The 12943-nt window shown below is 39.6% G+C and overlaps 1 protein-coding gene across 5 annotated transcripts in view; it reads left to right on the forward strand.

Moving 5' to 3' along the window:
* Positions 1 to 12943, forward strand: part of plppr2a (phospholipid phosphatase related 2a) — a 71969-nt gene that overhangs the window by 34069 nt on the left and 24957 nt on the right. For 3 of the 5 annotated variants that reach the window (XM_039611506.1, XM_039611507.1, XM_039611505.1), the window contains exon 3: positions 6287 to 6475. In XM_039611506.1, coding sequence (XP_039467440.1) covers positions 6287 to 6475 — 189 coding nt within the window. Of the gene's footprint in view, positions 1 to 5887; positions 6476 to 12943 lie in introns of those variants that run through there. The other 2 variants (XM_039611509.1, XM_039611508.1) reach the window with 1 other exon arrangement.

Consider the following 12943-nt stretch of genomic DNA (forward strand, 5'->3'; position numbering starts at 1 on the left):
TGTTTTTTTTAAGCTGCCATGTGGCTCCACTTGAATACAGTGGCCAAGATGGAAAACACCCTTCCATCTAATCACATTTTACATTTGTGGCTGTAGACCGGCCACATACATAAGAGAATGCGTCAGCGTATATGTGCTGTGGAGACAAATTTTAATTAATGTCTGCAGCTTCACACTCAGGATTGAGGGATCATACCTGTGACCATACATATGAGAAGGGATCCCCTTCTCACCAAAGAAGTGAAAATGTGAAGGAAAGACACAACTTAACAGCCATCTGGATTAAAAATCATCGTCTTCCTCCTCACGCTAAACATTATCTCCTAAACTGGAATCAATGCTTTTAAAGACAAAAACATGCATAAACATGGTTATTCATTCCTGTAATTGTTGCAATTACCTATTCTCAGCAAATTAGACAAATTTGATGGTCCTCTCTTCTACACACCTGACAACAAAACCATAAACTAAACCACAACAATAGCTGGTTATAAGCTAACATTACGCCAGCTAATGTTTGGCTTGAGTGTCCTACAAATTACACTTTCAATCTAAGAGTTTATTCGCTACGTGCCTGAGTCCAACAATGTTAGATACACTTAAAAGAAAACTTTACTGATATTGGCTAATAGCAGCTAATGCTAGCTGACAGCAGCTGACAGTGGCTAACAACAGAAACAACAGCAGTATCATTATGCGGTACATTCTTAATTTAATTTAATGTTTGTGATCTCTATTGCTGAGTAAAACATGTTTGTCCTATAGCAGCCGCCATAGATAGCATAATGCACTTGAATTAGAATGTGTAAAAAACAGAATTTAGTTGACTGCAATCTACAATCTATTAACATCTAGTGGTGAAATTTTACACACTGCATCTTTAAAGTTAAAAAGTGCTGTAAATTAAGTTTGAAAACTTGAGAAGTTAAAATGTTGAGGTTGGAATGCTAAGAATAAAGTATATACTGTTTTTTTGAACAATAAAGCTGAAAGTCATGGTCAAGGTTATATTGATCATTTTACGAGCAATAATCTGTTAGGTGTTATTGACTGTGAGCCCAATGCGCTACTAAATTATTGATGTTCCGTTTTAATGAATATTAATATCATAATGTTCTATTTATTCTGTAAAGTAAATAGAATAATCTCTGTTCTCGCTTCATGTGGCTGCAATACTCCTTTGTAGTATTTTTTGGATCCTGGTTTGGTCTAGAAGGAGCTCATATCTAAAGATGACTCTAAAAATAAGCTCTTCATCTATTGGCTGGAGATGCAGATTTGCTGGTCAACAACTATGAACTCCGACATATGGGAGCTTGAGGCAAAATCTTCAGAAGACGCACATTCTCTAATCTTTTTCCAGCGCATAGAAGTGGAAATAAAGGAGGCATGGTATTCTGTGCTCAACTATGCATAAGTATGATCATGATTTTAACGTGGCGTTGTGACTTAGAAGTGTTTCTTCCTAGAAGTGTGAGTCACAATACGTTGGGTAAATGCAGGGGAGGAGCGCTACACCATCAAACAGGAAAACAAGGGAAGGCTTTATGAGTCACACATTTAGAACACCTCCTCTCGCTCAAAGCAAACCCAACAAACAGCTCCCATCAAGCATGTGTGTACAAGACACACAAACACATAAAATACAAACATAAACCGCTACTACAATAATTTATAAACCATGAAGCAAAGCGTAAGTTCAGCACAAATCTGTACAAACGCATTTTTGTATTTTATAAATCTGGTGCTTCAGTTATTACTTCTCCATGACAACTACAGATAGTCAAAAAACAAAACGAGGGAGGCACAAATGAAGGGTGTTTATACAAATAAAAAATCCATTATATTTGTGCCCCTATGTAATTTTGCACATGATAGAAGTGCATGCACCCTTCTATGTATACATTCAGGACATATGTATAGTGCATGCCATATGTATATGTGTAGATGTTGATATACATAGACGTGTAAACGTGTATATGTATGTGAGATAAAATTTGCCAATCATGAATGGTGAATAAGGATCTGTGCTTCATCTTACCATAACATTCATATATTTTCAGACACTAATACAACTTTTTTTTATATACTTACCCAGGTTACAGTTCTAAGATGGATATAGGCCTTAAGTGTTGACTTTTCTTCTAGGAATTGCATCCATTTTAAGGCATGGTCTGTTTTCAGAGGCTCAAATGTAATCGGACAATTCTCGCAAAAGCTGTTTCCCATACTTGGAGGTAAAAAGGTCTGCAGTTGATTTCCAAGTGTAGCATTTGGATTTCGGAAACAGTTTCTGTGGAACTCTCAATGTGTGTGAAATGGGCAATTCTGCCCATACTACAAAAATAAAACAAATCCATCACAGAGAAAGTGGAAACATGAGAGTTCATTCGGTTCTAGTTCATTCTGAAAATATAGTGAGCTGGTCAGCTCTACAGGCATAAAAAGGCCTGGATATCTGTGGAAGAGACCAGTGGTAGATGATTGCCTGATCCTTTTGACTGAAAAGAAAAAGCCCTTCACAAGAACCATTTTCAGGAGGTAGATGTATCATTACAAGTCCATCACAGAAAGAAAGAAAGAAAATGTAAAAAGCATGAAAAGTTCCGAAAACAGCATTCATTGGATCAATGACTCTACGAATGCAACAGAATTACAGGGAAAAAAATATATGGAGAAGCTTTCAGTGTGCACAACATCATCTGTAAAACCCGTGTGAAACATTGTGATGTATGGGCAAGCATGACTTCCAGTGGCACTGAGTAACCTGTGCTTATTGATGATGTGACAGAAGACCAAAACATCAAGTGTGCATAGCTTTCGTTTCAGTAAAGCAGACTGCACACGCCTCTCAGTACAGACAGACAGTCCCCTTGGGTCCAAATGAAATGTTGTCATCAGACGTGAGCATGCAGGTCTCTGCGGGTGTCCATGTCCCTGCCAAGCTTTTAGTGACCACACAAAAATACACCAACTACACACATGTGCCTATAGATGGAACACCTACTCAGCTGCAATATTTCTAGCTGTCCATGTCTGACTACATCAGAGTATAATCAAGGTTTAATAGCCAACACAACAAGGGTGAATACAGCCCATGGTTGTTTCCTGGTTTCCATGGTCCTTCCTGTCTTAGCCAAGTTGAAACACATCAACTTGGCCTAGACAACTGCTATCAAATGGAGTTAATTGGTTTTCTACCAATGGGGCGATCGTGGCTCAAGAGTTGGGCGTTCGCCTTGTAATCGGAAGGTTGCCGGTTCGAGCCCCGGCTTGGACAGTCTCGGTCGTTGTGTCCTTGGGCAAGACACTACACCCGTTGCCTACTGGTGGTGGTCAGAGGGCCCGGTGGCGCCAGTGTTCGGCAGCCTCGCCTCTGTCAGTGTGCCCCAGGGTGGCTGTGGCTACTATGTAGCTTGCCATCACCAGTGTGTGAATGGGTGGATGTCTGGATATGTAAAGTGCTTTGGGGTCCTTAGGGACTAGTAAAGCGCTATATAAATACAGGCCATTTACCATTCTCATTGTCTGCTGTCCATGTAAGGATCTCAGTTGATGATTTTCCAGGCAGTAGGATTTTTTTTCAGCAAAGTTGAAATAAATAATTCAGTTCATTTCAGTTTTATTTCTATAGCACCAAATCATAACAACAGTTGCCTCAAGGCACTTTATATTGTAAGATAAAGACCCTAAAGCAATACACAGCAAACAGAGAAAACTCCAACAATCAGACAGCCCCCTATGAGCAAGTGCTTTGGCAACAGTGGGAAAGAAAAAACTCCCTTTTAACAGGAAGAAAGCTCCGGCAGAACCAGGCTAAGAGAGGGCGCAGCAACCTGCCGTGACCGGTTGGGGATGAGGGGAGGAAGACACTCTGTGGAGAGAACCGGACATTAACAATAACTTGCCTGAACACAGATTCAACTTCTTTTCTATGTAAAACTTCATTTTTTGTGTTGTGTGACTGCACAACATTACACTGTTTCATTGTAATAGTTTTACTAGAGCTGAATCAATATAGGATTTTTAAAAACAGTATCAATATCTGATCATTTCAAACTGTAATATTCCAACATATTAGTCGAAATGGGATTTTTTTTCAGAAATGCTAAGCGTTAATAGTATTAGGGAAAAAAAGGAAAAAAAAATTAAGAAAAAAAATTCACTGTTCATTTTGAGAATAAAGTCGAAATTTCAAGATTAATTAAACATGAAATACTAAGTCGAAATCCTTAACAGTTGTTTCAAGACTAACTGCTTTACACGGATGAGTTAGTTTATTGTACTTTAGAATCAGTTTTAGTTACAAAGAAATTATTTTTTAAGCACATAAACACAGGGGCGTGATTGGTAAATGGACTGATTCTTATGTAGTACTTTTCTACTCCAGTCACATGGATTGGAATGCTCTATGCTTTCTATCTACCAATCATACACATTCATACTGCGATGAATGCATCAGAGAGCAACTTGGGTTAGTATTTTGCCCAAGGATATTTGGCATGCAGACTGGAGGAGCCAGGGATCAAACCACCAACCTTCCAATCAGTACATGACCTGCTCTACCTCCTGAGCTGCAGCCATCCTTATACAAACAACGACAGTGAAAAGATGGTGCCGAAAGCTCCATCTGGTCAGAAGGAAAAACTTGGAAGAGTTGGCCGGATTTGTACAAAATGATGCAAGGATATTGATGGTTACACGGTTGGACGTAAGACACCATAAAACTGCTGATCAGTTTGTTTCACTAACTCATCTACACATTTCCTAAAGGTTATAGGACTCATGGCGGTTTAGTTTAAAATGACAGCTGTAATCACCACATTTCAACTTTATTCTCAAAATACTATTTCAAGTTTAATCGCAAGATGAACATTTTTTTCCCCCGGAATGTGTTCTTAATACTCATCATAAATCTCCCTTACATTTCTTGTGTGTAGTTATTTATTGACTTGTTCACATTTAAGCCAGCTAGTTGTTGTGTTTGTGGTAATGCCAACAAGGAAAATGCAGATTGCCCTCTGGTGGACAAATAACGTAACATCAAAATTCATAACACGTGTCAAGGGTGTTTCTACGATCTTTATTTTTTACATTGTCAGTTATTGGCTGTTATAAATGCTGATACAGATGGATCGGCCAGTAGCTAATATCAGTCGACAATACTGGTAAATCTGTGAGGCTTTAATTGCTACAAATCATCATCAGTTTTGTTGCCTTTGATCTGCTGCATTTGTGAATCTGCAAATCTAAGGAGTGCACTCTCATTTGGGACTTGTGTTTAGAGAAACGTCCTTCTTGTTTCCTTCTGAAAACTGCAAAAACAAGCTGTGAGGACCAATCAGGGTTCGTGACGCTGCTCACTAGGTCGGAATTTCATTTCAAGCTGGCACACTGCTTGCATGTGTCGGCTTGAAATGACACATGCAAGCCTTCTCTGATTACTTTTAAATCAAAGTGATCAGAGAAAAGAAAGTAGAAAGTGGTGCACAAATGAATTCTAAAATGGACACGCAGAGGGAAAAGCCTTTTTTGAAAACTTGATTCATCATTTAAAAAGCCATTAAGTGCATCAGAAAATGAAATGAAATTGATTAAATTTTGCATGATGTGAACTAAACTTTTTAGCGGGCATAGCAGCTGATGGTTAGAGCCATGTGTCTGCAGAAACTTCAGTCTCTGTGCACATGATCATGCCACACACATTCACACACACATGTGCACGCAGCATCGACAAATACACCCACAGCTCAACTGTAGTAGATTTCATGAGTGCCAGCAGCATGAAGGCTGCCTCCCCCTTCCTCTCCCTCACATCTGACTTCCTCTCTCCCTCTCTCTCTATCACTCTTTCTCTCTCCATTGCTCCCTCACTCTCTCCTTCTCTTGCTCACTCTCTATGCAATTCTTTGTTTTTTTGCTGCTTGCGGTGTTGGGGAATCCTCTTTTATCATGTTTTGGCTGTTTTAGTTTTTTTCCCTGCTTTGAATCTTTGTTTTCATCTCTTGATGAGAGAAGTCTCCTGCAGATTTGGCTCTTTTATTTCTTGTCTTCTCATCTTTCTCTCTCTCTCTCGCCATCTCTTCTGGTTCCAAACACTGAACCTCTCACTCTGCCTCTCTCTGGATCCGGCATTTCCTATGCATCTCCCCGCTGCTGAGGGGTACAGGGACTCATCTCTCCCCTCTTTCTCTCCCGCTCCCGCTCCGGCTCCTCCACCTCTACCTCCTCTGCTTCACCTCTCGTCCTCTCACTTCCTAACGGAGGGATAATGTTCTATTTCCAGCTGGTGATCATGGCTGGGACGGTGCTGCTGGCTTACTACTTTGAGTACACGGACACCTTCCCCGTGCACATCCAGGGCTTCTTCTGTTACGACAAGACCTTCTCTAAGCCCTACCCTGGTCCGGACGATACCAGCAAGATCCCTCCGGTGCTCATCTACTCGCTCGTCACAGCCATCCCTACCCTCACGGTAAGAGTTCTAATTATTTATTCATTTCTAAGTATGGAAGTAAAGCTTGGCAGATACGGAAGGGGGTGGGTAGTTTAGAAATTCAAGAGATAATCATGCAAGTGGGTTTGCATCTCCCGTGCGCTGAAAAAGCAGAGTGGGGAAAAATTATGCTTTAGAAAGATGGAAGTTATCAAAGTTGAGATTGTGTATTAGATTTGCTCTGTCTTCAGATGCTGTGAAAGTACATAAGAATCTCCTACTTCTTGTGTTTGGTAATTCTCATGATGAATCATCTGTTGTGTGTGTGTGCTGTGCTGCACCACTGTAGATAGTGTGCAGATTGGTGAGCTGCATAGAGGTAACCCCCTCCACCCTCTGTCCTTGACAAGCGGATGCAAGTGTGTGTTTGTATGTGTGTGAAGAGTACAAAAAAAACGGAGGCAAGCATCAGCTCGGACCACACAGAGATGTGATAGGAAGAGGCAGACAGGTCATTAGAGAGAGAGAAAGAGAGCATCGGAGGAAGAGAGACAAACAACAGAGAAAGCAATAAAAACGAAGCCAGGTAAAAGTTGGAGTTGAGACAGAGCAGTGATGGCAGGCAACAGATGCTGTCCTTAAAAAACAAAACAAAAAAAACTGAGGTGAGAAAAAGACACATGAGCACGACGGAGGGTAATTTTTTAAGAGGGGGTGTGTGCTATTATTTTTTGTACTGTATGTTTGCACATGCATGAATGCTTGTGCATGTGTGTGCGTGTGAGATTAGCTGTTGAGCCTCAAGTGAGATGGGAGGCAGTGAGCCTGAAATGTGTAACACCTGGCCCTGAGTGCAGACACAAACCCGAACAGCTTAAATCCCCAGCACACCACGGAAAAGAAAGAAAGAAAGAAAGAAAGAAAATAAACACCACATACAGAAACCAACCAGCATCCACAATACAAAGCACACAAATAACCTGAGCAGATTACATGCACAGACAAAAACCACAGCCTGCACTCAGTGCAAAGACAAGAATACCCCACAACTGGAGCACCAAACAATCGCAGATGATGAGGTTTTCTGTGCAGCAGTTCATCGCCAGAAGAAAGACTGTGGGCTGTCATAATGTGGTACCGCTGTGTACAGTTTGTCTCGCAGCCACAATACACAGTGATTTTTTTTCCCTAATTGTGAGCAATTATCTGATTGTGTTAGCAACCACAGCAGACAAAACAATACGCATAAGTGATTTAATGGATTCAGAAAGTATTTATATTCACAAGTAAGTGGTAAAGTTGATATATTTGGTAGGAATATAATATAGGAGGGAAGAAAATGTACAAATGTACAAGTTTGTATGTCTTCTTTTATTAAAGTGTTTGTTTTCTCACATTTGGATGAAACAGCATTTATTTTTTTATTGTTTATTCCATTTTTCATTTTTCTTGTTTTTCTTTTCAGACTTTAGTTTTAAAGGGAATTTTAAAAGTGATGTTGCATTATGGGTGCAGTCTGGTGATACTTCTAATTTTATGAGTAAAATACAGCCTTTTATAAACTTCACAACATAACCAGACTAAGAGGCTTCTCCTCTTTCTCTCCTTTCTCTCAATTTCTTCTCATTTCTTGAAGTACTCATCAGGAATAGATCTCCAGGCTTCTTGAAGGACATTCTTCTTTGGATATTTTCTGCCTTTTTCATTCTCAGTCAGCTGATACCACACTGCTTCAATAATGTTGAGGTTGCGGCCTCTGACTGATAGTGTTAAATTGTTTGTTTTTCTATCTAAGTATGCTCTTTTGGGATCATTGTTACACTGAAAAATTAAGCCAACTGCTCCAACAACACTGACCCCAGACTATGATACTCAGTATTGTACTTCTCCCTTCTTTAAGAATGGCTTCCTGACAGCCACCCTTCCACTGAGACCATTTCTGATGAGGCTTTGGTGAACATCGAAGGGTCAGATGTATCTCTCAGGTCCTGTGTCAGGTCTTTGCTGGATTTTTCTTTCTATTTCTTAAGGACATGACTTTCAGATACTTTTCATCTGTTCCAGATAGTTTTTTAGGCCTGACACGTCCCAGAAAACATTCCCATGCGTCTCCACAGTTAGAGGGGGGTGAATTGTAGGGCTGTGTGTGCAAAGGACATGTTTGTTGGGTTCTTCTTTTGTCTTCCATTTGTACAGTTTCCTCACTTTTTCAATATTTTAAGGACATGCTGCACTCCATGCTGTTTTCAGCTAATACGGTAGCTCTTTGCTAATCACCTTGTTGGTGCAAAAGTACTATTTCTTTATCTTAAACTGTGTTATTGTTTGCATTTTTACAGATTCAACTAAAGAAATCAGAACAAATTATGTGTTTTTGTGACAGGCTGCTAGTAATAATGGGCCTAAGTCTGTTCTGTGTAGACACAACACTGATTCATCTGCTGAGTTTGGAGCTTTTTTATGCTTGAATGATGGCTTAAGAAACTGGACTGGACTGAAGATGAGTGGGAAAAGCAGCCAATGTCCAAATAAAATCTTTGAAATTTTTCAGAAAGACCACACAAAAATGACAAGAAAGTCTGTCTCATAAAGAAATAGGGCTGGCTCAGGATAGGATTTAGCAGAAAATTGTACCTGTTATTTAGTGCTAAGTAACTCACTAATACCCACCTAGCAGGACATATTATTTTGCAGATAATTTAATTTCTCTTGAGTTGGATTATCCACAGAGACCTTTAAATCTGCCCTAACTCAGGGTAAATTACTCGGGATGTTGAACTGGGTCAGAGCGCATTACGTACACCAGCTAGACTGCCCTAACCTGTGCTGACAGAGGCCTTGGTATGTGTAACAAGCACCAAAGCAAATCAGAGCAGTAACTCCCTGAGATAGTGGTAGTCTGGTGTAAACGTGCTTTGCCATTTTGTTGTTATATTCAGTTATTGTCCATATTCTTTGATTTGAAACACATCTAAACTGCACTGAATGTAGTAGAGATATAGAGTATGAGAGCATCGTACCATAAAACTGCTACTGCAGGAACTAATTACACTTTAGAATGTGGACTTAATTACTTGTACTGACCATGTAAATGAGACCTTGTCTGGCTGAGCCATTGAAGGTAATAGGCATCCAGTGTATTTGGGTCAGTGCCAGTCCTCCAAGCCCAACAGAGGGCAGTCTAGCACTCAGTCGGCTCCCAGTATGGTCCCAACATTTAATTAAAATCATCAATCACTTTTTGAAGGTTTTAGCACAAAGACCCAATCCACTGTGTGGAGACCAAAACATAAGAGGAGGCACAAGGCAGGTTTCCACCTCAGTAACATTAAGGTGCAACTTTTTATAACTTTGTAAATTACACTAAAGGTGGGAAGAACTAATAAAGAAGGGGTTATTTTTTTCTTCAGTTTCTTTAGATTATTTCCAAAAGCACTGAGCATGGGTGAGATCCATCTTTTCAGTATATACAAAAAAAGTCCAAATTTGTTACACCTATAAGTTTATGAAATCTAATACAGTCCACAACAGGCCTACAATTGGGGATGGGAATTGAGAACCAGTTCTTGTAGAAAACCGGTTCCTATTAGTCCAATTTCTTGGAATTGTTAGTCTGCCTGTTAAAATAACCCAACAATATGAGCGGACATTTAGGGTAATTTAGGTAAGATCTTTTATAATCTGTAAAGATTTTAAAATTCCAGGTCACATTCATCTTTCCATGGCAGCAAACTTGCCTTCTTTCTCAAGTATACTGTAGTTGGGTGATATCGCAGCCACTTTCAGGGAGCACTGAGTAACTGGTCAATTATTTCTTCAAAGTATCTTTCCATCTCCACATGGAACACCAGTCACTAGTGACAATGTAATTATCCCCCACTAACCTCCCACCCAGTAAGCACTGCCAATTTACTGTTAGCTTCTGTTGCTATGCATGAGCAAATTTCCCAATGCACTGTAATTTTTTCAAACAATGGCCATTGTTAGCTCATCTTTATTACTAAGCAAAGTTTTGAGTCACACTTGATTTCTTTATATTTCAGAGGAATGTTGTTGTTGTTTTGTTTGTTTGTTGAGTCACTTAACACCACCCTATGACTCATTCAAGCACAAATGGTCATCTCAAGGAAATCAGGAAGCAGTGTTATGGCTACACATAACAGACAAGTTAGCAAAGAGCTATTAAATTTCACACTAATAAAGGTTATCTTATTAGCTGAAAAATTGGCATATTTCAGGTTGGTGTGCAGTGTGTCCTGGACAACTGGGGGAAAAAAGAGGCAGGACTATAGCACATGAGCAGTCTGGAAGTCACGTCCTTAAGAAACAGGGAAAAACCAGCAAAACCTGACATAAAACCTGAGAGATGCATCTGGGTGTTCAGTTGATCCATCCACTGTTCATTCAAGCCAGTTCAGAAATGTTGAAGGGTGGCAAAGGCTGAGGTATGCCAAATTACTCAAGAACTGTGCTCAAGAATCAAATTACTCAAGAACTGTGCTCAAAAATCAGTGGGAACACGTCTGATGGAGTGATGGATGCAAATTTGATGTTTAAACTGTCAGTGAACAGAGAAGATGGGGAGTGAAGTACAACATGAGTGACTACAGCCATCTGTAAAACACGGTGGAGGCTCTGTCATGGTTTGGGGCTGCGTTTCACTCAGTAGTGTTGGAGATGTCATCAAAATTGATGAAATTACACAGAAAAATACTTTCAGTTTGATCCACTTTGGAATATACTTTATTGTCTGATTGACAATGGAATTATTTTTGTGCTGGACAATGAACCTAAAAACATACCTGGATAGAAAAACACACAATGGAACACTATCAGTCATGGATTGGCCTCCCCAGAACCAGGACCTCAACATTATTGAAGCAGTGTGGGATCATCTTGACAGAGGACAGAAGAAAAAGGCAGCCAACATCCAAAGAAGAGCTTTGAATGTCCTTCAAGAAGCCTGGAGAACTATTCCTGAAGACTGCTTAAAGAAATGACAAGAAAGTTGCCTCAGAGAGTTCAGGCTATGTTGAAGAATGGTGGTCATACCAAAAGTTGACTTTCAAGCTTGTTGGGCGACTCAATACTCTAGACTTTTGCATAGTACTGTATTTGTTAGTGGTCTCCAGTTTTGAAATCCCCTCTTGACCGTTGTGGTCATCTCACCCTTTGTTTGATCTGACTGAGAAATCCAGGACACGACACCTCACAGTAGTACAGAATTGTCCAATAAGACTTGAAACAACATAACATAGTAGAAAATTGCTGGTCGTTTCTTCCTGGACTTATATACAATTTTTTTTGGACAATTGCGCAAGCTGACTTTTAAACTTTTATGCCTTGCGTGGATACTTTCATAAGAGGGGGTTTGAGAGATGGAAGAAGACAGTAAGACATAAATGTTTGGTAATTATTATGTGATTTTTAATCACAGGTGTTGGAATTTGCAGGCATCGATTTGATTATTTAAAGAAAATATGCTTTTAATGGGAAACTTGTGCTTGCACAATCAATTTTAGGAATAATTCTTGCATTCATAACAATGCAAAAAGCACCTAAATCACTGCAGCAAGTCAATCACTTGTTTGTAATCAAAATGATCATGTTTTACTTAAGGAAAACACATATTGTGATAATCCATATGCCTTTTTATTGATACATTAGTTGCACATAAATGCTGTCAGCATTTATCAAAAGACCACTGCTGTATCTGGAATAACAGTAAGAATTCTCAGTATAAACACACACTTTAGTTTGGTTCATTTTAAGGACATCTCGAAAGTTTGCCTAATGGAGCTTGTAAGCCAGTTAATCTTAGGATGAATTAACTTATCCTGCAAAGATTCAGTCTGACACTGTGCGCACAAATGTGTGTTCATTCTCTGTAAATCCACCCTTTGATCAGCTTCATTTTTGTCTTTTTCTCTGTTGCACGGCCGTTTTCCACGACCGTCCACATTTCTCACTCCACTACATCTCATCCACATTGACCTTTTTGCCTTCGTGTTCTATTTATTACCATTCCTCTCTTTCCTATGCTATTTAGGATTTTCTGTGTTTTTTCTCTTTATTTATTTGGAAATATCCTGTTTGTAACTAGAACAGCATAATAGTACTACATATTTTTTCCCCACCTTTCACCATCCTGGGTACTGTGACATTGCTTCCACTCATCAACACCTTTCCTTCCATTTTTAAATCTTTATCCTTTACCCTTCCTGACCGCTCTTCTCTTCTGTGTTTGTCTCACCTGCCAATTAACACATTTTTACAGCCAGGACCTGATGGGATTTCTCACCTCACTGGCATCAAAATCTGTGGCTAGACTGATAAGCATAGAGATCTTACAGAAAATGATCAAAATTGTGCTCATCTGTCCCACTTCCCACTCTTTACCTCTGATGAAGAGGAGAATAAGTCTTTTATGTGACTGCAGTCACACTCAGATAAAAGGCACACACAGAGATGAATGCTTTGCTTAATAAATCTGAAAAAACGTCACCT

This window comes from Oreochromis aureus, linkage group 4, assembly GCF_013358895.1.
Source record: "Oreochromis aureus strain Israel breed Guangdong linkage group 4, ZZ_aureus, whole genome shotgun sequence".
Taxonomy (NCBI): domain Eukaryota; kingdom Metazoa; phylum Chordata; class Actinopteri; order Cichliformes; family Cichlidae; genus Oreochromis; species Oreochromis aureus.